Source organism: Silurus aristotelis (assembly GCF_946808225.1).
Source record: "Silurus aristotelis genome assembly, chromosome: 1".
Classification (NCBI taxonomy): domain Eukaryota; kingdom Metazoa; phylum Chordata; class Actinopteri; order Siluriformes; family Siluridae; genus Silurus; species Silurus aristotelis.
Genome location: NC_139574.1, coordinates 22,496,126 through 22,521,128, shown reverse-complemented (window position 1 = coordinate 22,521,128; position 25,003 = coordinate 22,496,126). Strand labels below are relative to the sequence as shown.

General features: G+C 37.0%; 1 protein-coding gene across 2 annotated transcripts; it reads left to right on the top strand.

Moving 5' to 3' along the window:
* Positions 1–349: 349 nt before the first annotated feature.
* ptbp2a (polypyrimidine tract binding protein 2a) lies at positions 350–14,179 on the top strand. Of its 2 annotated transcripts, none has more exons than XM_083551608.1 (14): positions 350–479; positions 2,227–2,254; positions 5,359–5,428; positions 5,795–5,979; positions 6,065–6,202; positions 6,309–6,425; positions 6,658–6,768; positions 6,844–7,042; positions 9,544–9,656; positions 11,336–11,369; positions 11,798–11,890; positions 12,362–12,578; positions 12,660–12,737; positions 12,858–14,179. In XM_083551608.1, the coding sequence occupies exons 1-14, from the start codon at positions 472–474 to the stop codon at positions 12,985–12,987; spliced, it is 1,521 nt and encodes a 506-aa protein (XP_083407734.1). In that variant the 5' UTR covers positions 350–471; the 3' UTR covers positions 12,988–14,179. The 2 variants fall into 2 exon arrangements, with proteins under 2 accessions (XP_083407734.1, XP_083407733.1); XM_083551607.1 differs by having other exon boundaries at positions 6,844–7,054.
* Positions 14,180–25,003: the final 10,824 nt, after the last annotated feature.

The window sequence follows — 25,003 nt, the reverse complement described above, 5'->3', positions numbered from 1 at the left end:
TTATATCTAAAGCAGGCAGATTCCGCAAATGTAATAATCTCATCTTGGTCTCCATCCGACTATCAAGAGTATCTTCTAATGGGCTGGAATTAAAAGCCTGTAGCCACAATGGTCCTTTTCTGTAAGGTGGAAAACCTCTATTCTAGGTATATGCATTAATTAAACTTGTTTTTCCATAATAAAGCCTCAGAAATGGACTAAAAAAAATAAATACATTTTTTTTAAAAAAAGCAAAGTTCAAAGGAAAATGCAAGGCTGAATTTTATCCCAGCTCACTTATTTTCTGCCTCTTCTATAGTTGCACAAATAAATACAAATTTTAAATAAAAATAAATAAATTAAAATATCGACTCGTGAATTTCCGGTGCTTTCCGGAAACGGTTTCTGCCTCCATTTTGTTGCCTTGTTTGCAGCTAGGAGAATTGTTGTTGCTGCTTTTGTCTGGGGCGCCGAAAGAAAGATTTTTCAGCGATGGACGGGTAAGTGTATCTTTACCGCTATTGTTTTTTATGTTCTACACTTTTTTTCCTCTTCTGGAAATGTAGAAACGGTATATTTGGAAGTTGTATGTGTAAACACACGGGTACGCCGCGCGCTACCAAGCTAACCAGCTAACTCATTGAATGGCTACAAGAAGAGACGGAGAGCGTGGCGTGCTTTTAGCAACACCGCAGCCCGCGTTCGCAGATTACATAGAAGCAGCGATTCGGATCCTTCCGCGTGTCCGTGTGCCGCTAATAAAACCTACTTTATATCCACATTAAACAAACACGAGTTCGTTTTTAATGCGGGGTTGAGTCTTATATAGCCGGCGCGGTGTGTTTACTGGTTAGCAAACACTAGGGGCGAGCATTGTGGCTCAGTGTGTGGGGGTTTGTATTTTTTCTTTACAGACGGTAATCTTTACAGACAAATTAAATCAGTCTTGCCCACGTGTATACGATTAAATATAACTAATGCCGGCGAAAACCCGCACTTTCTTTGGTGTATCTGTATTCCTCAAGAGTTTCCCAGGCAGACGACTAGCCAGCTCACGCCGGCGACCTACACATTTAAGCTAAAACGTGTTAGCATGCTAGGTGACTTGCTGTTCCCGCTGCTTTGTGCCACCAGATAGGGAGCGCGTGTCTGTCCGGAAACACGAAAACAAATAAGAGAAATTAACACGTACTGTGTGGATACTTCATTCATTGCTTTATTCATTATGAAGACTGTAACTTTTATGGGGCTTCGGTAACGTTATCAAGGCCGCGACATTTTTATTAGCTAGTCAGGTCTGGGCCGGAGACTGATGTACAGCATCCACTGTAGTGTTTGTAACCGGACTTCATGAATGATTCCTAACCGAGAGCAGTTACACAGATGGATATATTCACCATTTTTATCATTTCAGTCATGATTTCCCGGATCAGCCGAGATCAACAAGGGCAAATAGCAGTTTCTTGCTTCTAATTTACCAAGTTTTACACCACTATGGCTGTAGGATTTCTTTCACTGGCGATATGTTTATATATATAGCCATATTGGTATAAAACTTGGTAAATTAGAGGCAAGCAACTACTGCCTCGAATAAAGGTATATCGTATTACGTACATATGTAATGTATGTGCTAAGATTGACCTCTGTTCGTCCCACAGTGTTGAAATTCCTGTATTAAAAACGTGCAAATATAAAGCAGAGTACAAGAATATACAGTACAGTGTATAAATGCAAAAGAATACAAAATAAACTAACACGGTAGTTGCATTTGCACAGTTTAAAATTGTTATTGCACATTTATTACACCAAAAATTCAGGTATTGTTATTGCACAGTTTAAAACAAAGTAATAACTGTGCATGATTGTACTACTATGTGTGAAGGTTTGGTTTAAGCACACACAAACAAAGCCATGATATTCTGCATTGTATTATTTCACCCCCCTCAAATTCAGCAAAACTAAAAAAATTTCCTTTTCCATGGAAAGTGTCAAATATTTTCTTTTAAATAACATGGACGTAGTTCACCAGTGTCATATTCCCAATGATCAGTCATTTAGTTAAATATCTAATTCAGTGAAAGAGCTTTAAAGTGGGAAGAGTTAAGAGCTTTATAAATCCATTAAGAACCCTGTTGCACTTGATTTAATGATGTTGACAGAACCTGACTGTGACCATACACCAGTTTTGATTGAATTATTAACATGTTTAATTGAAGTCTATAAACTTTATTTGGTCTTGTTTTTCAGCATCAGTGATGTTGCGGTTGGTGTTAAGGTGAGATTCCTCATACTTTTTTCTTTTGAAGACATCCAGCTGCATTTCTTGAGTTTTAAATGCTGCAGTTTAAATAAAAGCGTGTAGAGCTGTAACGTGTAAATATGTTGTAGTAATTTCAGATTGTTTCAATAAGTAATAGTAAGTAATCAGAGTTGAATTGCTGGTGAATAGTTAAGTCCCTGTCCTAATACGTGTTACCTTTAATATTTAATTGGTTACTTCTGAAATAACAAAGGGAATTGTGTTAAACCAAAACTATGAATTGTTGGTTTTTAGTCGGGCACGTGGACATGTATTGGAATATCCGGCTAACCATTTAAAGCTTGTTTGAATACAAATCATGTTTTTTTTTTTATTGCTAAATCTTTACATTAAATGAGTGAAATCATGAAAAAGATAAACAGTATTATTCAAGCAGAAATGCCCCACTTTCACTGTGTGCAATTTAGAGTTGTGCACTGGGACTTAATGGTTTTTACTCTCATGCTTGTGGAGCAGGTGGTCAGATACAAAACACGTGGGACACAAGTGAGATAATGCTCAGTGCATTTCCAATAATGTTTGGTACAAACCCATTAAAACTACAATAGGCACAAATTAGGTCCCTCCGTTTTGCAGATTAACTGACGCGGTACTCGCAACAGGTCACGTCTGCTCTGCACCGGTTTTCATTTTTCCCAGGGCCCTGCTTTTGCATGGACCATTTATTTGTGTTTTTCTTTACTGGTTTGTACAACTGTGTACAGACTCTTTAATTATTTTAAACATGCCACATGTTTTTACTGTCCAGTTTGTAAATCCAACATAGTTTTGGCTTGAAGTTTAATGGGCTGGAACAAGCATTCACTAAAGTGTTTAAATTCACCTGTAAAAAAAAAAAAAAAAAAAAAAAAAAAAATATATATATATATATATATATATATATATATATATATTTTTTTTTTCTGTGTATTTGCGGTCATTATTTCTATTTATTATGTCCCATCTGTAAACAGGACGCATTTTTAATTGCAGTTGCAAAAATACTGGATTTTAATTTCAAATGCATTTCCAGTTCTTTTGTTTTCGCTTGCAGGTATTTTCAAATATAAAGTCTTAAGTTAGTCCTTATTTAAAGGAGTCACAGATAAATAATTGATATGCTTCTTTTTTCAGTTGCTAATTTGCTGTTTGATTATGTAGTAAGACAACCATGACTGGACCTGGCAACCTGAGAAATATCATGCGGAATCTTTTTTAATAGTTTTTTTGTCTTGTAGATTTCCATGGTTATGGTTATTGTTTGTTTAAAAAAAAAAAAAACAATAGCCCGGGTGGAATAACAGTCTGCATGGAATAAAGATTTGTCCAACCTATTCTGTGTATTCAACTGGCTTTTCCTTTTTTTTCTTTTTAAATGTGGGACAGATTTGATGTTTCCTGACACAAAATGTTTTATTTATAATGATCATCTTTATTTAGATTATTTAGAATCAGTTAGGCAAAACTTGTTTTAAACAAAATAAACAAACAAACGAGTCACCTTTAATCTCACATTTGCACTTCTCTATCTGCGATCCTGAACTCGGCTGTTACAATAACTTTAAATGTGAGTTTACGAGTGAGTGTTCACTTTATAATCATGCAGCATGAATGGCTGTTGTTGTGGCTTTATTATAATCCTGTGCTGCATGTTCAGCCTGCATCCAGAGGTTATTTCAATGTGAAAAAAATAGAAATATAGGAATGAAAGACTATAATTAGAAACATTGTTTTCTTGAAGTTTGCCTTAAGCTGCATTAGTACAGGTTTGTTAAAACAGCAGTATATAAATCGAGCGCATAATTAAATAACTTAAAGCGGTGGGTTTGTTTTCCACATTTTTATATTGGGGGGGGGGAAAGTTTTCAGTGGCATATGAAAAGCTCTTCTGGCGATTTAAGTACATCATCTGAAAAAGCCGTTTCTAAGACAGTTTTCTGTCAAGTGCTTAATGAAATACACAGTTTTACCTGCTAATGGCAGAATTTCCCATTGTTTGTGAAGAGTCTGAAGTTAATTTCAGACCCAGCTCTTTAAGTACTAGCCTGACATATCTTAATGGTTTGCCCTTGCATCCATGTTTACGAAACTGAATTTCACTTTAATAGTTAAGGACAGACAGTGTCATTAAAACCCAAAGACAAATAAATCACAGGTAACTTGGGCATTTATTATTATTTTTTGGATTGGAAGGGAAAATGCCAAGGCCATTAAAATGTATTATTTGATATTCTGTGGCTATTTGTTATTGAAGAAATAGATAAGATTTAGAACTGTCCCCTGGATATTTGATTTAGGCCTACTTCAAGTTTCCATCTCCGGCTTTCATAATATTAGACTGGCAGTAATTGAATGGGGCTTGTTTATGTCTAAGATGGTTAGGAAAATTGTGATATTCTCAGAAATGCCTTCTGCTAGCAGATCTCTTAACTTGGTTTGTGTTCCACCAACAGAATTTTCCTCCCTGGAGAATTATATTAACTACTTCCACACACAAACAGTTTATGGGGAAAACATTAGATATTTTTTTTATTTTTTTAAGAATTTGTGGTTTTTAATATTTTTTGTTCTTGTTTAATTTTGATGTACATTATTTTATTAAGAGCTAGTAATGACACAAATTTAATTGGAATCATTAGTAATGAATCTCCCCACCACTTTAAGATTCATGCAGATGGGCAGTGCAAATAGTAAGAACTGTTTTTTTTTTTTTTTTTAATACTTATAAAATGTGTAAATTATTCTGCCCAGGCAATTGTAATTTAGTTCAGCAATTATAGTGAGCAGCTTTGCCTTGTGCCGATCATTCACTTTTAGTTTGAACTAACAGATTGTTGCTATAAACATTTTGGGGGCTTCAGGGATCTAATTGAGCTTAGGATAAGATGACTGTGTCTGACATTCCAGACACTGCAAGATTAAAAAGACACCTTAGGAAAAAGAAAAGGTCTGGTGTTTTGTGTCTTGATTTAATTTTTTTAAGCAGTCTTCAGAGAGCTTTGTGTCATGTTCTTGACAGCAGCAAAAGCAAAGTGTCATTGGAGAATACTGTTTGTTTCACTTATATTTCTTCATTTTAGAGGGGGTCAGATGAGCTGATGTCCAGCAGCATGTACAATAGTCCCAACTCTGGGATGAGCAGTATCAGTGGTAAGTAAGGCACTGTGTTCTTTGTAACTGTCCAACAAAGCAGGATTAATAGAATTCAAATGATGATGAATGCTAGAAAGTAAAAGTGCGCCGTTGGCAGATCTGGCCTTCCGTGCAATTATCGTCCTTTAAATTAAAGTATGATAGAACAAAAATGTCCTCCTTATTAAACATTTTCGAAAAAAATTTATATATATATTTTTTTTCTATATTTTGGCCAGAAGATATTATTAAGTAAGACGTTGTTCCGATTTGCTAATCAGTTTTGGGGAAACCAATAAAAAAATCCCAGGATTATCAACTTTACTACTGTTTTAGTTATGCCATTTAGCTGTAAGGCATGTTTCTGCTGCTTTGCCTTGTTAGATGGCACATCCAATGGAAGTGACAGCAAAAAATTGAGAGTTGATGAAAGGGTAGGAGAGGCTCCTCCATCACGTGTTCTTCATATCAGGAAACTACCCAGTGAGGTCTCAGAGACTGAGATCATTGCCTTAGGATTGCCCTTTGGAAAGGTCACTAATATCCTTACCCTAAAAGGCAAAAACCAGGTGAGTTTTTAAGGCCCTTTTTTTTTTTTATTTAATAAAGAGTCAAATAGATAAAGACTTTACAGTTAACATTTGCTTTGCTTAGGCATTCCTCGAGCTAAGCACGGAAGAAGCAGCTATTACCATGGTGAACTACTATTCAGCTGTTACACCGCATGTTCGAAATGTCCCAGTTTTCATTCAGTACTCAAATCACAAAGAGCTCAAGACTGAGACAAACCAGGTAGTTAACCTTCTCCATAAACCTTCCAAAATGATTCGTTGTTGTTATGGAGTTTAAGGTAAACAGTGCAAAAATTTGGGTAATAGCTGCTATTTTTGCTTCTTAGTCTGGAACACCCACATCAGGCTCCAGTGACGGAACACTCTCAACACCCAGCAGTCCAGTCTTAAGGATCATCATAGACAACATGTTCTACCCTGTCACTCTAGATGTGTTACAGCAGGTTTGCGTTCTACAAATGACTTTCATAGTAATTTATTATTGGCTGAATTCAAATTTTGAAGTCTTTGAAGACCTTTTTTCTCTTTTTTTTTTTTTTTTTTTTTGTGGATGAGTTTCTGCCTTTGTTGAAGTTTTTTAATTCTCATGTTGTCTTTGTATAATTGTTTTTTTGTATGTCTTTCTCCCTTTTTTGTTGATAGATCTTCTCAATTCTCTCCTTTCTCTGTCAATAGATCTTCTCAAAGTTTGGCACAGTTATGAAAATCATCACATTCACAAAGAACAATCAGTTTCAGGCCTTGCTACAGTACAATGATGCAACGAGCGCTCAGCAAGCCAAAGTGGTGGGTGTAGGATCTGTTTATGGCAAAATGTGTTCTCTGTGTTCAGGTTCGTAAGTAATTTCTGTGCTCTCTTAGGCACTTGACGGACAGAACATATACAATGCTTGCTGTACGCTTCGTATTGACTACTCCAAGCTTGTCAACCTGAATGTGAAGTACAACAATGATAAGAGCAGAGACTACACTAGACCAGAGCTCCCTGCTGGTGATGGGCAGCCTGCTGTCGACCCCTCAGTGGCAGCGGCTTTTGGCAAGGACTCGAACTCCCTGCTTGGTAAGATCCCAGGTATCTCCCACTGTTTTTTTTCTTCTCTTAATGGTTTCTGGTGGGCTAGACACAAGTGCTAAAGCTTGGTTTATTTTTTTACGGTGCTATCCGTTTATTCAATATGGTGTATTTACATAACATAACAATCTGTTCCCTGTAACAGAAATCTAAGAATAAAACCAGTTACAGTACATCTTCTAAAGAGGGCTCAACTTTTTACTCATTAAAAAATAAAATTAGAAATGTAGGATTTTTTTTTTTTTTTTTTTTTTTTTTTTTTTTTTTTTTTTTTTTTTTTTTTTTTTAAGTACATCGCAATTGATGCATATAAAAGTGTCTGTAGTTTTGTTTGCACTGCGATTCAGTTGCTGGTGTTTTTATATAGTAAAAAGCTAAGCATTTGACCAGCCGTGGGCTGACATTTTAGTATTGTTAACTGTGAGAAGAGCATTTACGTAAATCATTTGTTTATCCCAGACAAACTCACTCTGTTATCTGCAAAGGACCAGCATGGTTGCACGTTTGTTCTAACCTAACAGGAGGCACGCCTGATTCTAGTCTTCAAATGACCAAGGGTAGTCTCAATTGACTGGAACAAAGGCATGCAGCCATGCTGGCCCTTTGCAGGTAATGTGGAAGACCTTGGTTTACTTTGTCTACTGGGCTTCTGCCTTTTTCAAAGCTTGGTTTTGATGAAATAAGGATATTAAAGGGCAGTAGATAGCACGGATCTGTTATCCAGTAGCAACCCTAAGGCAATATCAGCAGAAAAGCCTGGCTTGTATAGATTGAAAATCGGATTCAATAATCTGAACAAATCTACCATCAAGTAGCACAGAATTGCTTGTAGCGCAACAAAATACGGAGCAATATAATGTGCGCTGCAATGTTTAGTAAATTAGAATTACACGCAACCACAACATGGGTTTTAGATTTACATTTTGTCTTCTTTGGTTGTATGCTTTTGTGTTGAGTGTGAAGTAAAAACTGCATTTGAACTGCATTTAAACAATAAAAAAAAATTATAAATTAAGTGCAAACCAAATAAATTGGGAAATAGTGCCATAATCGTTAATAATTCTGTAGCTCAGGCTTTTCACACACTATCCAGGAGCTCACTTGTAGCCTGTACTTCATTTAGGTTTTGTCTCACTGAAGTTATATAGTAAAGTGGTCTGCAACCCCCAGGCTGCAGACCGGCACCAGTCTGTGGGTCAATTGTTACCGGGCTGCACAGAAAGAATATAACTTACATTATTTCCGTTTTATTTATTATCTGATTCTGAAAGACACGTTATTTTGTAAAATTGCCGGATTCTCTCCGCCACATCTGTATGACTCACTCTTGATGCAGGTCAAGATGCCTTCCTCGGTCACATGTCTTACCAACATCCGCTACCTTCTAAAAGAGGCTGCTCTGGCCGGTAACAACTAAATTTACAAAAAAAACAACACAGTGGATTCACATTTATTATTATATTTAGAAAATTCCAGTTTTTATGCCGGTCGTATCATTTTATTTTGTTGTATTTATCTGCCACACCTTATATTGTCTGACATTAATCCGGTCCATGGCGGAAAAAAAAGGTTGGGGACCACTGATCTAGTATCTTGCTGTTTGAAATTAGCACTTGTTTTTATAATCATGCGTTTACTATGTTTTTAATTGCCATTTTTCAGTGAGATTTTAAAATACATTTTCAACACTCTTGTCTTGAATTTTAACATGTGCAGAGTGAGAACAAAGACAAGAGATGAGACATGGAAAAAAGAACACTAAGATGCTGGCAGTGTAACTTTATATAGAATTACTACAATTATTTCTTATTAAAACCCAGTATGCCCTAGCATGCTTCTTGTTCAGTTCTATGAATGTCTGCTTCTAATGTTTTGTTTGAAACCTGGCATGATTAGATAATTACACAGGCCAAAATCTTGTGCTTTTAGTTAATGAGCTTTACACGCAGTATGCGTTTTTTTTTTTTTTTTCCCATGAGTGCAAATATTTCTGCTATGATTAACTTCTTAAACGACCCAAAAGGTGTTAATATCGTTCAATTGTTTTTGCTGTTTCGTAACCAGTTTTAAAGGTGATGGTTTTCTTTTATTGATTTGACCAGCCTCTTGGAGACCTTTTTCAATATTATTTCAGTTCTCTTACATTTCCTAAAACTCAGAATAACACGATTACAGCTATTCAGAGAACACACCTCCCCTATTGTATAATAATACATTTTATTTAAAGGCTCCTTTTTAAACACTCAAGGACGCCATATAATTGAATGATGCTAAAAAAATAAACAAGGCAAACAACAAACATCTGTTCAGATTAGCGTTTTCTAATTAATTTTAACAGTTAAACAGCTGAGTTTTAAGGCATGATTTAAAAGTAATTGTGACTAATTGTGAATGACCTATTTTTGTTATTCTATCCTTGTCCATACAACATTGGTGGTTATGCTGTTGTGTTGTGCCAGTATGTGTCTGAGCTCTCTGTGCAACTTCAGGTGCTCTGAGTCCTCTGAGTGCGGCGGCAGCGGCGGCGGCAGCAGCAGGTCGTGTGGCTCTGTCTGGACACTCGGGTAGTGGAGTACTCCTGGTTAGCAATCTCAATGATGAGGTCAGTCATTTCTTAAGCCTCTGATTCTGTGTACTTTTCATTACCCTCCAATCTACATAGCCTTTTGTTGCTTTTATGTCATGCCATTGTTCTATGTCCATGATTAGTATAATGTACAATGGATAAAGCAAATGCAGTAAGGATGGTTGGAACTGTATCTGTTCGGTTGGATTCCTCATGGTGAAATTTATCTTTATTACAGTTCAGTTCTAGTTTCACCAGTAGCCTTAAATAACCAAATCATTGTGCCTAAGACCTTCTGATTTACCCAACTGGCTATATTTCAAGAACTAAAGTGTTCATTATGTGATGACAACAGTTCACACATTTTCATGAACTTCTGCTTGCATGTGTCTGCCTGTCATTTGTCTCATCTGAAAGTTAGTTTTCTTCAGAAATTATTCATGGCTTTGCTTAATCCTTAAAATGTGCTGTTTCTAAAAATGAGTCATTTGTCTCTAACTCTCTTTATTTCTCTCTGTCTGTCTCTTGCTGTCTGCTTTATAAAATGGGTTAAATGTTTCCATTATCTGCCTGAGTTCATTTCACTTCTGGCCCTTTCTCACTTTGGAAATGGAAAACTTTTTTAAACTAAAGTGGTAACGAACAATCTTCACAATTGTGGCACTTTCCTTAGTAATAATCAAGTGTGTCTGGTTGGTTTTCTCTGTTCATGCCATAACTTAATGGTGGTTTTCTAGTCTACACCAGCATGGCAGTTATGGAAAATGTGGCCATATTGTAGTGCACGATGGACAAACTTGCATATGGGCAAACTATATATGGGCTGTCAATAGATTAATATATTTAATCACATGATTGTCATGAGTTATCACTTAATAAATTGCAACTTTATCGCACATTTTTTTTCCATTCTAAATGTACCTTAAATTAATTCTTTTGAAGTTTTTAATACTCTAATCAACATGAGCATTGACCGCTATGGATGTTTAATACTAGTGAATTCATACTCAATGTGTAGCATGAATACGGAATATTCTTGTAAATGTTTTAACGTAATGATGGGGTTTTTAAATTACATAAATCGTCAGGATACCAAACAAAATGGTTTTAGTTGCCTGTTGCCCGATTTCAGTTTTGAGGCGCGTAGTGTTAATTTTGACAGCCCATATATATATAGTTTTGTTGCATGCTTTATCTCCCCCTCCATGGTGGTATTATTTGTTGGTTTTTGTTTGTTTATGTATACTACCCTGATGCTGGGTAACTACATTGGCACAATTATTTGCTTGTATATTCTGTAATTGCATAGAGCAACCATTTTCTGACCAAACGCCTGCATTTCCTGTGTACTGACCTGTATTGTATATTTTTTTGTTCCCCACTTTTTTTTTATTCTGCATTTGTCTCTTCTTCTCCCCCCTCCTCAATCATCCCCCCCACCCCCCTTATCTCTTTAAATCCTTCCCTCTTCATTCCTATCTGCCTCTCCCAATTCTGCCCTACTTTGACCACACCTCACTGTTCATGCTATATGCTTGAACAAATGTTCCTCGGATGAACTTGTCCCCAAATTAACCGCCTTGACCCATGATCCATGACCACTTCACCATTCTGCGGGAAACCACCCTCCGTTATGGATGATCTGTTCATCTTCGCTCTTCCTCGACTCCTCTCTCTACCTGTCTCACGCTGCTTGCTCTTCTCTCCTTCTAAAGATGGTTACGCCCCAAAGTCTGTTTACCCTCTTCGGTATGTTCTTGTTAGCACTATACGTTTATTTTTGTTGTTTTTTTTTTCCCCTATATTTTATTCAGTCTGTTTATTTAATTTATTTAATAACATTTGTTGCCTTTTACTGTTAGTTTTGAGTTCTTTGTTTTTTTTTTTCCCTCTGTCCTTTTTGAAGTGCTTTTTGATTTTCTTTAAGGCATGCATGTTTCTGCATGTACTGTCATCTCAGAGCTTATATTTAAATGTATTTTATTTGAGGGAACCTCTGAATCTCTTGCTTCTGTTTAAACTGTGATTAGTTTTCTTCATTAGGAAAATGTTCTGTCTCTCTTTATGATGAATCTAGCTCTCCACTCTTAAGTTTCACTCTGTTAAAGGCTAACTGTTCCTCCCTCTCCATCCTACTCTTCCTCCTGCTTCTCTCGCTGCTTCTTGCTATAATTCAGGGGTGTATGGTGATGTGCAGCGTGTGAAGATACTCTACAACAAAAAAGATAGTGCACTGATACAGATGGCAGATATGAATCAGGCTCAACTTGGTAAGATCAACTTCTTGATTTTGTCCTCCAGTTTTAACTACAGTAAAAATACTGAAAGGAAATTATCATCCCCACCCCCACCTTACAACTTTCCATAAGTCTGTGGCAGTGCTCTGTGCATCACTGGTGTACACTCTGCTTACAATTCTACATTTGTCAAACAGCTACTGGGTTTAGTTTTTTTAGTATAGATGTTGGTTAATTGTAGCCTATTTATTAAAGCATGGTGTATATGTGAATACTCTGAGTAGCACCTGGTGAAAATGGAAAGCGCTGTGTACTTGTAAATAGAATGGCGCCTGTGAAATTAGTGAACATCTGCCAAACTCTATGGCTGCAATCAGTATAGCAGAGAAAGGCCATGTGGCCTGAACATCTGTACATTTTATTTTGTGCTTGTAGATGCTTTTGTTAAGCTCCCTAATTGTGGTGTATTAGTGTCTCATTTTTCCCATCTTTGTACATCTCCAGCGATGAGTCACCTTAACGGTCAGAAGATGTATTCAAAAATCATCCGTGTGACCTTGTCCAAGCATCAGACAGTTCAGTTACCCAGGGATGGTTTGGATGATCAGGGCCTTACTAAGGATTTTACTAATTCTCCACTACATCGTTTTAAGAAGCCTGGCTCCAAAAACTTTCAGAACATCTTCCCTCCCTCTGCCACCCTGCATTTGTCAAACATCCCGTGAGTATAGCTCACTTAGTCACTGAGAGTTTTAAATTCTGATTTTAGAAATAACTACCCATTAACTTGTTCATTTTACAGGCAAGACATAACTGAAGATGACCTCAGAGTACTGTTCACTAACTCCGGAGGCACTGTGAAAGCTTTCAAATTTTTTCAGTAAGTTCAGCTTTTGCATTTAGTAAAAGACAGAGGTCTTTATATAGTGATTTGCTGGGACTTTGAATTTATTTAAGGGTCCTGTTGCTAACCTTTTTTTTTTTTTTTTTAAATGCACAGAGATCGCAAAATGGCTCTAATTCAGTTATCCACAGTTGAAGAGTCCATTCAATGCTTGATTGACCTACACAACTACAACATGGGTAACAATCACCATCTGAGGGTCTCATTCTCCAAATCAACAATTTAAAAGAAGCTGCGATGTGCTTGATGTTTTCTAATGTTACCTGTTGACTGTTTTGGTACACTGGGGACCACATTTTGACACTTTTTGTTTTCTTTTCCCAATCATTCCTTGTAAAAATGAGTGGAAATGCTACCAGATTTATCTGGTTGGAATGAAATGAATGCATTTTCCCTGCTCTCAGTCCCCTTTGTATTACCTCCCCCCAGTGCTTCATTACAGGAGGTTGATTCCTCTTCATCCTGATTAGTTAAAGAAACAAAGAATGTGCCTTACTCAACAAACTATCAAACATTTTCGCATCCAGAAATTTTCATAAAAGCAAGACGTCCACCACATAGCAACATAGGCTTGTTTGTTGTGAATGTGTTAATGGTTTGAGAAGTCTTTTTTTTTTGTTTTTTGTTTCCTTGTGTGAACTGTACAGTGTGAAATCTTGCCTCTCCAAGCTCCAGTCCATGTGTTTGGGTTTTTTTTGTTTTGTTTTTTTGGTTAGTTTGTATTTTGACCATTTGTCGTTTTGCGTATTTGATCAGCTTGGATTGTGGTTCTTGCTGAAAGATCCAGTGGCGTGTATATAACAAACTATTCTAGTGCTTAACGGTCACTGCAATTTTGAGTGCTAGCTTGTATCCAAGTGATTTCCAAAAGGATATGATACTGTATACCATGTTTTTATTTTTTTGCGTAGTAGGCACTGACCATGTTAGTACATATTGGATTTATTTTTTTTGGAACATCCACCAATTTTCTCTGCATGACTAGATAAGTTCAGAGTCTTTGTTTAGAGAGCAGCTGTTGCATGCATTTTAAAGCTAACAAACATCAGCCTGAAGTTTGACGTAAGCAAGTACGCAGAATATGGACAACCTGGTGGGACCAAAGTTTGTGCCTTTAGTCTTAATTTCCTGAGCATTCATATTTTTAGAAAGTTCCCTATTTTTTACCTCCCAGAAGCAAAACTTACAAACATGATGTTTATCTGGTATGGAAAAATGTAACAGTTAGCAAGAGATATAATCCATTTGCTGCTAAAGCTCTATGGTTGTATTTCTTACCTGACTGGACTGTACATTTTTAACATGGTTAAGAAAATCTGTATAGTTTCCTTTTTTTTTTTTTTTTTTTTTTTTTTATACATCTTTAAAAACAAAGTGCAGTTTGGATGTCGCACAATTAAAAGATTGTTTTTTTCTAACACCGCTGGGAAGGATTGTCTTGGTTTTGTGTTTGTGGTTGTTTTTTGCTCTTCTATCTCTCCTGTACTCTGCTTTTACTACTGTAGCATGCTCAATAAATACTTCTGTAGCTCTGTGTTCACTCTGTCTCTCTCCCTCTCTCCTGTCTTTCTGTCTCCACTCTGCCTTTACTTTCCTCCGTGAAGGAAATGATGCACTTAAAAAACCATATTACTCAACATGTTTGAAGCATTTATTGCTGAATTTGTAAATGGAGTTTAAGACAGGATCATAAGTAATACTCTGTCGGAAGCATGCTGTCCATGACATGTCGCCAACTTGTATAATGAAGCAAATGTAAAAGAGAAAAAGCTGATATGTCATAGGATTGCACATATTAGTTATAGGTGAGGGTAAAAGTCCAACTTTGTGCAGTGCATGCTGTTCTGAGCATTCAAGCCATCGCTCTATTCCGCATTTGGACTCCGTAGGCAAGTGCACTGCTTCATGCTGCTTTTATTTCACACAATTAAGAAGAAAAAAAAGACTTATTTTTAATCTGGCTTTTAGAAGCTATGCAAAAAAGCCAAAAGTAATCAGGACCCAGGCTTAAAATCAATAGTTCATCTGGACCATGTATTTCGCTCACCAGACATCCGCATCCGTGCATGGCATTAAAAGGGTGTGATGTACTTGACTTTACTCGCTCTATTTTTCAGGGCAAAATCAAGATTAAAAACATCCTGATGGAAAAGCCGAGCGTCTGGAGGAGTGCTGATTGTGTACTTGGACTATAGAATGCTCTTTAAGTGGTCAAGGTTGTACTATCACTGATTTTATACACAAGAAAATGCATGAGATTTTCCCTTCAGGAAAGCTTGTCGGTTGTATGTAGAAGAGTATAACAATAGTTATAGTACAATAGTAAGCCAGTACTCGTGCCAATTATTCAGTACAGTATAACAGATTGACACACAGCATTCACCCTTAGCATTTTTAAAAAGGCCAGCTGTGCTCTGATTGCAGGGTGCAGTCTTTATATAATCATTGCATATGTCTCACCTCACCTCTTTTTGCCCTGGGTGCCATGACATCTAATTCAGCTCAGGTTCCCTGATAATGGCACTATTGATTTGGACTGTGTTCCTTTTAAAGCAGTCGTCCTCATGTCTCTTTATGCTGAGGCTGCTTCACACTGAGCTCATCCCGCACTCGGCCCAGCGTGGCAGTGTGTTTTGGTATTGTCATGGTGATTGCTGTCACCACAGTGGTGGTGGTGGTGGTGGTGGGGGGGGGGGGCTGAGAAACACGAGTGCGGCTTCTCGCCTTCCCACTTGCCCTGGAGCAAGGCTCGTTGAGTCAGTGGGAATTGGAGGATTGCAGATGAGATTACGCAGGCAAAGTGAGCTTTTCAGAAATGCTCTCCTTGCTACATTGATCGAGCAAAGTATTAACGCGCAGTGTGAGACCATCTCGCTTATGAAAAGAACGACCCTGGGTTGCCATGCTTTTACACAGCTTAATGACTTTGTGCATGACAAGTTGCATCAAGCTTATTGAATACTTCTCTGTTTGCCTGGTCATTTGTTTCTTTTTCATTTTAACTCCCATTGAGGACTCTTAGTGCCGGCATGACAGGAAAGAGTTAGAGCTAAATATGCATGAAGGCCAATTTAATAACACAATGGCATAAACATATACTGTCTCCAAAATGCAATTAAAGGACCATTTTAAAAAATACACTTAATTCACAAATGTTGTAATGAGTCGATTTTCAGTATACAAGCATGTGTCCCTGCTTTTCGTTTCATCATCATGAGCGTCTATGCAGTGATCATTGTGACTTATTGTGTCTAACTCCATGCCGAATGGCTTGAATCTCACGTCCACATGCATTAAACCTACAATCAGATGGAAGGCTTCCATTTGTCCTTTGCTTTCGGCGCAGATAGAATCTGACTGAATAATCAGAAAGCTTTGTTCTCTCAGTGGGGGTCCTTGCCATTCTCACCTCTCCATGCTATGTAGGATGGGTTCGATGCTGTGCATGCTAATACTGAAAGCAGGCCTCAACAGCTGGCAACAGCAAGTTCATCCTCTTCTCCCTTCCCCTCCTCCACCGGATCGTCCCTTTCTCTCCACCGGAGAGCTAATGGCAGACTTGTCGTGGTCAGGGAAGCAGCTCTGGTTCTGGGCAGAGAGGTCAGAGCTCTAATGAGATGCCCAGGGAGAGAATGACAGGAGTGTGCATGCGTAAATAATCTATTAATTACAGGGAAGGTGCAGGATGAATCGAAAAACCTTTCTCTGTGATATCTTCATCCCTTCTCTGAACCCCCACCCCACCCCATCACCACCCATCACACACACACAGAGCGGCTCACCTTCCCTGCACGCTCCTCTGCAGGTTCATGAAGAACCACAGACATGTTTATTCTGAGATTAAAGCAAAATCTTCTAGATTGCTGCATAAAAAGCTAATTTACAATATTAAACTGACTTTTATCTATATGCAAATGACTCTCTTCCTACACTTATTTAAATAATTTATGTGAAGGTACAAAAGTGAGAAGGGGGTTATTTTTACAGGAGGAGTTAACCTGGTTAGGTTGTGGTGCAAACTATTAGTTTTTTTTTTTTTTTTTACCCCTGCTGAGTTTATTTATTTCAATTATGCTGATAGTTCCCTCATGGGCTGAGCTATGGGACGCAACTGCTTCTGAGTGAATATTTTGCCTCAGGGCTTTCCCTGAATAATGTCAATATCAGGGCTTGTGTTCATTCCTTAAGTTCCCCTCTAGCCGCTTGTCACATATTGTGATGTCTCTGACACGGATAATTTCATCTCATGTTGAGGTGTTTGTGCGAGAACGCGGACTTCGAGCAGATGTGACGTTCCGTCTGTAATGCTGCCCAAGGCGTCACTTTCCTATCGTGGGAGAGTCAAAGCCGGGGGAGGGAACGCGGCGTAGAAAGTTAGCCTCTAATAGACGCTAATTGATTGCAGCAGCAGAGTGAAAATGAAAAGAAAACAAGCTTGACTTGTCGTCTGAGAAATGCTGCAGCGTGTTCCGTAAAGTAAAGTTTCACAAGTTTACACAAGTTGCTTTTATTGATTATGTAATTATAATTACATCATTTGAATAGTGATGATTAAAAAAAAAAAAAAAAAATGCTATAACCGAAAAAGAAAGAGGCCTAATAGCTGCTTCATTGTACTGTTTGTTTTGAATGTTCCCAAAACATAACCTATTCTTAATTTTACAACCCATTCTTTCCTCACAGTGTTCTCTTTTACGGTAGGAGCTGGGATTAGTTTACCCATAGAAAGAGTAAAAAAAAAAATTAAGCAGAACCCACTGCTTATTATTACTTGGGTAATGTGATGTCTCCTGTTGATTTCTCACAACACTTAGACTCCTCTACAGTACTCTAACCAGTACAACAGCGAAGTCTGGGAAAGGCCCACTGGGTACTTTCTCAGAGTTTTACTTTTGGTTTAACTTTTCCGTTTTTGTTTCGCTTCGGAGACACGCATTTCCAGAATGTTAGTGCTGTTCTCTGCAGGTGAAAATGAGCCGCTGTACTTCGGCGCGGTTTTATATAGCCCTTGTCCTCTGATGAGACCCCATAAACGAGGATTTTAGCACAACATCGCCTCTGCTGTTCTTGTATCTTACACACCAAACCATAGTGTGTTCTTGCCATCTGTCAGTGTTTAGTCGAGATGCTGGCATACTCTTTGTATTCCTCCATAGTCGCCAATGTAATATGAAACATTAACATGATTTGCATCATTGGGGGAGATGGGAGGGGGCATACTTTCTTCATTTTCTCTTGCTGGAAATGATCTCTGTTTTTCTCCTTCGCTCATTTCATCAACCCAATGTATGCACATTGTGTGATGCCCTCTATACATTTCCATAATAAATGCCACCATCATCTTTGACTGTGAAAGCTAGATGCAGAGAAATCAAAAGGTTAGAAGAAGGCACATCTCCAGCACTGGATAATTGGTGATTATGTGCGTGATTTTAACAAAGTGATTGGTTTAATGAGCAGATTATTGGCACAATGAGATACGACCGATGGCCTAGCTTCTCTCCAAGGACTGGGCTGTCGTCGTGAATGACATCAGTGCGTGAGGTGAACTCACCATTAGTGATCTAATCTCCCCCAAGGACACATTACAGAGCAAAAACAGGCTTCATATCCTTCTCCCAGCTCACAGTGTGTCCTGATGTGGTGAGGACAAAAAGGTTTAGTCTGAAATGGATTTACAGATTTTATCAAATATTGGACACACTTTCTTTTTTTTTCTTTTTTGCCTATATTATGTGATCCAGCAAAACTGTAGCTTTAATTGTGATAAACTACATTCAGAAAGACATTAATTGAATAGACAGTAAAATGCAAACAAAAAATAAAGTCCTGTTTCTAATTTTTTGTTATTAATTTAGTCATTATATCTATATTCTTTGCCTTTCTGTGCTATCTTTTTTTCTTTACTGTGCTTCTCAATTTTATTTGTGGTTAGATTAAAGAGGTGTGACCAGAAAGAAAAGGGAGTGGTATGTGTGTGGGTGTGTGTCTGTGTGTGTGTGTCTGTGGGTGTGTGTGTGTGTGTGTCTGTGTGTGTCACTACATAACGTGCAAAATGAATGAACTTTTGTTTACTCCTCCCTATTTTACTTTTTGAATATACTATATTGAGATTTTCAGAATAAAATAAAATATTCAGAAGTACATACAAATCAATACAATACAATAAGTTTTGTACATTTGTGGATTTATTTAATTGTTTTTATTATTATTATAATTTTTTTTTTTTGCTGATATAGAGGGAATTACCAGTATTCACATTTTCATCATTATAAAATTCCCAAATATGCTTCCATAAATCTACACCACGCACAAGAGCATTTATATATATATATATATATATATATATATATATATATATATATATATATATATATATATATATATATATATATATATAAAATAACATTTTTAAAGAAAACACGTCCTTATGTACCTAAATTCATGTTCAAGCAAATTACCATGTCGATGAAACATAAAGGATGTAGATAGATGAAAGTTGGGTAGCTGTAACTAAACCACACAATTATAATAATAAAAAAAAAAATGTGTTGAGAGTGGAACAGTAAATAAACAGTCTATTCATCTATTCCCCCCTGCCTGGTTATCCATGTACATTCGCAAATGTGTTTCTATCAACCTTGCAGAATATTTAGATTATGTTGAAAAAAAAAATAGCTGCCTATAGAAATTGTGATTGTATGATTTTACATTTCATCTATATGTGCAAGCGAACTATTTCTGAAATGGGTTCAGTGCAAATTGGCCTTAATAAACCTCCCAGTCTACATAAAGTGCTTTTAGTATCACAGAGATTCTATCATAGAGTACCTCTCATTGCTTCAACCTACTTAACATGTGCAAAGGAATCATTCAGTGGATGCATTTTATTTAGATTAAATATCTACTGTATATATTGAATGTAAAATGAACACAAAGAAATATAGAGCTCTTTCATTTTAAATCAATCTCTTTGGCTACTGAGCATGAATGTATAAATGGTATTCTTTAATTAGCTGATTAATTTAGCTGACTCACATGTCTGTTAAAATTAGTGGATATTTAGTGATGGCACATCTGAGTACAGCTTAAGGTCCCTGGGGTGCTTATCGGCAGAAATAAATACACTAGAGAAGAGTGCATGGTAACAAGGAAATGTCTAACCTGTTAAAGAGCACACAGTGAGATGTGTAGAGCAGACTAGAACTGATAGTTCATTAGTGCTGGATAAAATATGTGAGATGAAATACCCGGTAGTGTATCAAATAATCAGTAAAGAAATAAATACAGATGCTTTCTGGTTTTAAAACACTAAAGAGAGAGAAATAGAAAAATTTTAAAGCATTATTTGGTGTGACCAGGTAATACCTTTAAAATGGCATTCGAGTATGTACACCAGGTGTAGTTTTATAATGGGTGGGTAAAATCTTCCAGCACATTTTAAACTTTCAAACAGAGAGATTGAGATATCGCTCAGTAACATTAAGGTTACAATTAAAGGAAGATTAGATGAAACATTTTTAGTAAAAGAAATTTGTACAATTTTAGTTTTTGCGCAGAAGTTAATCTTACGCCAAATAATAATAATAATAATAATAATAAACTTGCAGTAATTTATTTATGAGACACTGAAGCCATCTGTAATACCATAAAGTCAAACTAACATTTTTTAATCTTCAGCATAAGGTTGTTTTTTTTTCAACTAGAATGTAATATATAGACCTTATGAGTCACTGTGTTCCATCACTGAGAATGATATATGAGTGAGAGAAAGAGAGAGCGGGAGAAAGAGAGAGGAGTTTGTAATGTGTGCTGAGAAGATCTGTGGTATTCCTCCGCCCCAGGAGCTCCCAACTAAGTGACTTTGGACTCAGAGGCTGTTTGAGTATCGGGCAGGGAGAATAATCCCAGGGGTATTTTTCATCCCCTACAGAGAAAAGATACATTTCTCAGCATGGAGGATCTCTTCCTCTTGCTCAGTTCACAGTAATGTGGTGGGGATGGGGTTGGGGTGGATAAGCAGAACTCTTGCTTCTTCCTCCTGGTTTCTCTTTCTCAGGGTCATTGAATGCACAGTGGAAGCTTTCGCTGGCTGCCTGTATATCATTCCACACAACATTACGTCTCTTCTCTTGGCAGGCGAGGTTGGGGTCTGTGATGGCACACTGCTTCTCATCCAGCTCTTATAGGGAATTGTGGCTTATGTTTCTTTTCTCAGCGTAGGGAAACCCTTTTTGTGTGGTAGAGTGTAAAAGTATGCTTCTGTATATACAAATCCTGCTTTTCAGCCACCGTGTAATTGATTTACTGGGAATTGTTGTACTTTCTAAGTTTAGGACTCAGCTCATTCTTGAAATATCACTTTACAATCCTAAAAGTGAGGACAAGATGCAATATGACTGATGTGTTTTGCTGAGATAGCCATAGTTCTTTTATGTAAAGTTAGCAAAAAAATTTTTATTGGTTAAAAATACTGTATAATAGGACTTTTGTGACATAAACCATCCTTTTCTCATTATAATATAATATTCAGTTGTTAAGTAACCTTCATTTCCACCCTCATTTCTCAAGATAATGGGAATCTCTGCCTCTTCCACCCTTAAGCCTCACACTTAAATTTAAGCTCTTGCTGTCATTGAGTGAGTGTTTAGAGAGCTGTTTGCCAACTGCACCTGAGGTGAACAACAGGGTCCAATTCTAGTCTCCCCCTCTATCCCTATTGCTGGCCCCGTGGGCTTGTGCCTGGCCCTGCCAATTCTCTGTGGCAGAGAGGTCCATTTGCTTTCTGAGGTAATCACTTCCATTAGCATTTATCACTGTGTCAGTCCAGGGACCACTTTAGGAACATCTGCTTTCTACTGCACTCTAAAAGGCAGAGCTTTTCACCCTGCAGGCCTGTGCTGCCTCGCTAGAGCAGGCAGAAGTGAGCTTTATACAACCATTTATTGATAGCTTTTAGGACAAACTGAAGCATTAGTGGCTAAAACACCTACCGACCATATCCTGAGAAGAATTCAGAGCTTTTTTAATTTTTGTTTTTTGTTTTGCTGGTTTTTATCCTTCGATTCGATTGAGAGGCTTCCCTGGGGTTTAGCAGGAGGGACATGTAGCATGGCTCTCTACTACATACTCTATACATACCCATATTACCTCTCTTGGCTGTCACTTCTCAAAAAAAAAATCTTGGCTAAACTAGGGAAAATTCCAGAAGGTTTTAATGATGCATGATGCTGCAGCCCTGCCAAATGTTTGACAGGGAAGGCTGATGCCAGTTCTTATGAGGCCCGGTGGCACTGGGCAGGATTCCGAACAGGGCCCAGTGGCAGACTGGCAGAATTAAGCAGCTGAACATGTGGCTGTCACAGAAATCCTCTTTCCACTCAGCTGTTTCTGGCAACCAAGCAAAGAGAAAGTGAAATTTAAATGAAACCAAGTAGCCAAAGTGTTGTAGTCAAATAGAATTAGTGAAGTAATCACTTGCCAATAGATCAGTGTTTTAAAAATCGGTGGCAATTAAATAAATAAATATTTATTATAAATGATATATACATATGTGTGTGTGTGCTTGGTGACAAAATTATAAATAGTAAAAAAAAAAGAATACCTTGTGTTTTAAATAAAATAAATATTTGACAAAAAAAAAGCAGTAAATAAATAAATATATGATGGATCAATACTCATATAAAACACATTTGCAAACATAATTCTGTTCATTGCCTTTGGCTATCTAACCGAAAAACATTTGTGATGTGATACCATGCCATCAAAAGGAAAAAAAACTAGATACATAATTTAAAATATTATCAAACATTTTAACCCAAAAATATAACTTACTGAATGTTATTACTATGTACATTATATAGTATATATGTATACAAATGTGCATTTGAATTGTATATATATTTTTGTATCTGTTACAGGTGTTAAATGGAATGTATATAGAGCAAATGCACATTGTGAAATGCTGACTCTTTCATGGGGATTAACATGGTGGCAAAGTTAACGGAAACACTGAACTGAACACACATGAGGAGATAAAAGCAGTAATAAGAGCATTTACAACCATTCCACATGACAGCCATAGCAGGTTTCATGTCTTAAGCAAGACTGCAGAAGACTTTTCATGGCCTTGAAAGAGATATTGGTCCGAAGACCAGCTCTGATCAAAACCTTTCAGTTCAAGAATAACGAACACACACGTACATACACACATGCGCGCCCGCACACACACAGACACACGGTGTGAAGATAATTCCCAGCTGCACTGTTTCTTCAAAGAGACAAGCGTTAGTAGGAAGGATGTGGGAGTCTTTGTGAGATAACAGAAGGGACCAGCCTTTTCTAGGCTGAAAATAACTTCCAGTGCTCAAGACAATTACACAGATGGACGAAGTAGTGCCACCCCTAACCTCCACATTCAGTCCTCATACGAACAGTCATGTTAGAAGCAGAGGAACAGTGCAAAAACAAAATCTGACAGAGAATAGCTTTAGGGTGCAAAACCTCTCCCTCTTACTTCATACAAGATAATCAAGTAAATTAATCAGCAGTAGCTCTGTGGCTCCTAAATAAACATAGTATCTATGAAAGCTCATTGCAGTGAGCCTCAGCTGACATCTAGATTGACATCTAGATCATTTTAAAGTAACACCAGTGTCAAGTGTGAAATCTCCAACCTAAAACTAAATAGATGTTTTATTACATTTTGGATTGGAAAAACTGACTTTGTAGCTCAATGTGCTTTAGGTGCTTTATACTGATGTGCTGTAAACTGTTTGAAAAAATCACAACAAAATCAGTATCCATGATATTCGAACATATGTTAGCTTGGAAAACACTGTACTACAAATGTTATTCTTATAGATTCGTGTCACTTCTTTTAGGCGTAAAGACAAAATTGACAAAAGCAATCTTTACGAGAGCTTGTTTAAACCTTATATAAAATTTGGGTAGGTTTAGGTTAGTTACTTTGAAGGGCTTATTCATGTGCCATGTAGCTCAAGACATTTTGCTGTTAAATCAACATCTAGAATTATGTAACAAAATAGACCTCAGACATTTCATATTAAAGGCTGTGCCATAAAACTGAATTCATAGCAATGGGCCATATATATCAATCAGACTTTTATTCACATGCATTTTTTTTTTTTTTTAACTGAATGAATATGTGATATAAAGAATATTCAGTGTACTCAGTACGCAATATCGTGAGGCGCCATAAATAAACTACAAATATACAATGTACACATGAGCTGGTGAGATTTGTTTGCACAGGGATTGCCATCCCTTCAGGACATGTGATGAGGCACTATTGAAATTCCTGCCACAGACTCAGAATGCAAATACATACAGTAATGTAATAGATAGCATCACGCATCGTTGACTGGTGGAGCAGAGAACAAGGGGGAAAAAATAAATTATTCTGGCCCAACTTGTGTTGCTGAAACTAGAATTTGCATATTATCAGAGACAGAATATCTCAATCAAAATGTCACCCATTGCCTGCAGTCCACATACAGGCTTTGATAGCTCAAAGGGCATTTTCAGCAGAGTAGACCTCGATGCAAAGATTTTGTCTTTCAGAATTCACTAATCAAAGGAAGGATTAAAAAAAAAAGGAAATCAGAACAGAAAAGAAGTGTTATTCTGAGCTTGGGGGGTTTAAAACAGTGTCACTCGGGGGTTTTAAAGCAATGTCAAAATCTGTATCTCTATTGGTCTTAGCTAGGGATGTGTGCAGAACAGGGTTTAATAACATTCAGGTTATTTACTAATGAGTTGTTTTCATTTCTCAACATGTTAACAATAGTGGACTAATACAAACCACTGTGACGCTGATGAAGATTGCTTTAGGTCCTGTGGGATCCTAGAGCCGATGCACAGCTCTGTTCGCAATCAATTGCTGTCATGTTACTTTGAGACTATTAATTACAAAAAAAACTTGAATAGCTTTTATTCCAAGTATTGTATTTAAATTCAGTTACATTTCTATTCAACATTGCTTAAAACAGCACTTTTTTTTTACATGACTTATATCAGCGTAATCTCATAAGCCAAAAACAGATTATTTTTTTCAAACAGAAATCTTGATTATTTTTTTTTTATATATATTGTTTGAACCTTTTGAGTGACTAATTACAAAAGTTACACACTATAGCACTTTTTTTTTGTAAAAAACAAAACAAAACAAAAACAACAAAAACTATTCAGCATGGATGAAGGGGTAAAGAAAGTGTTATTCA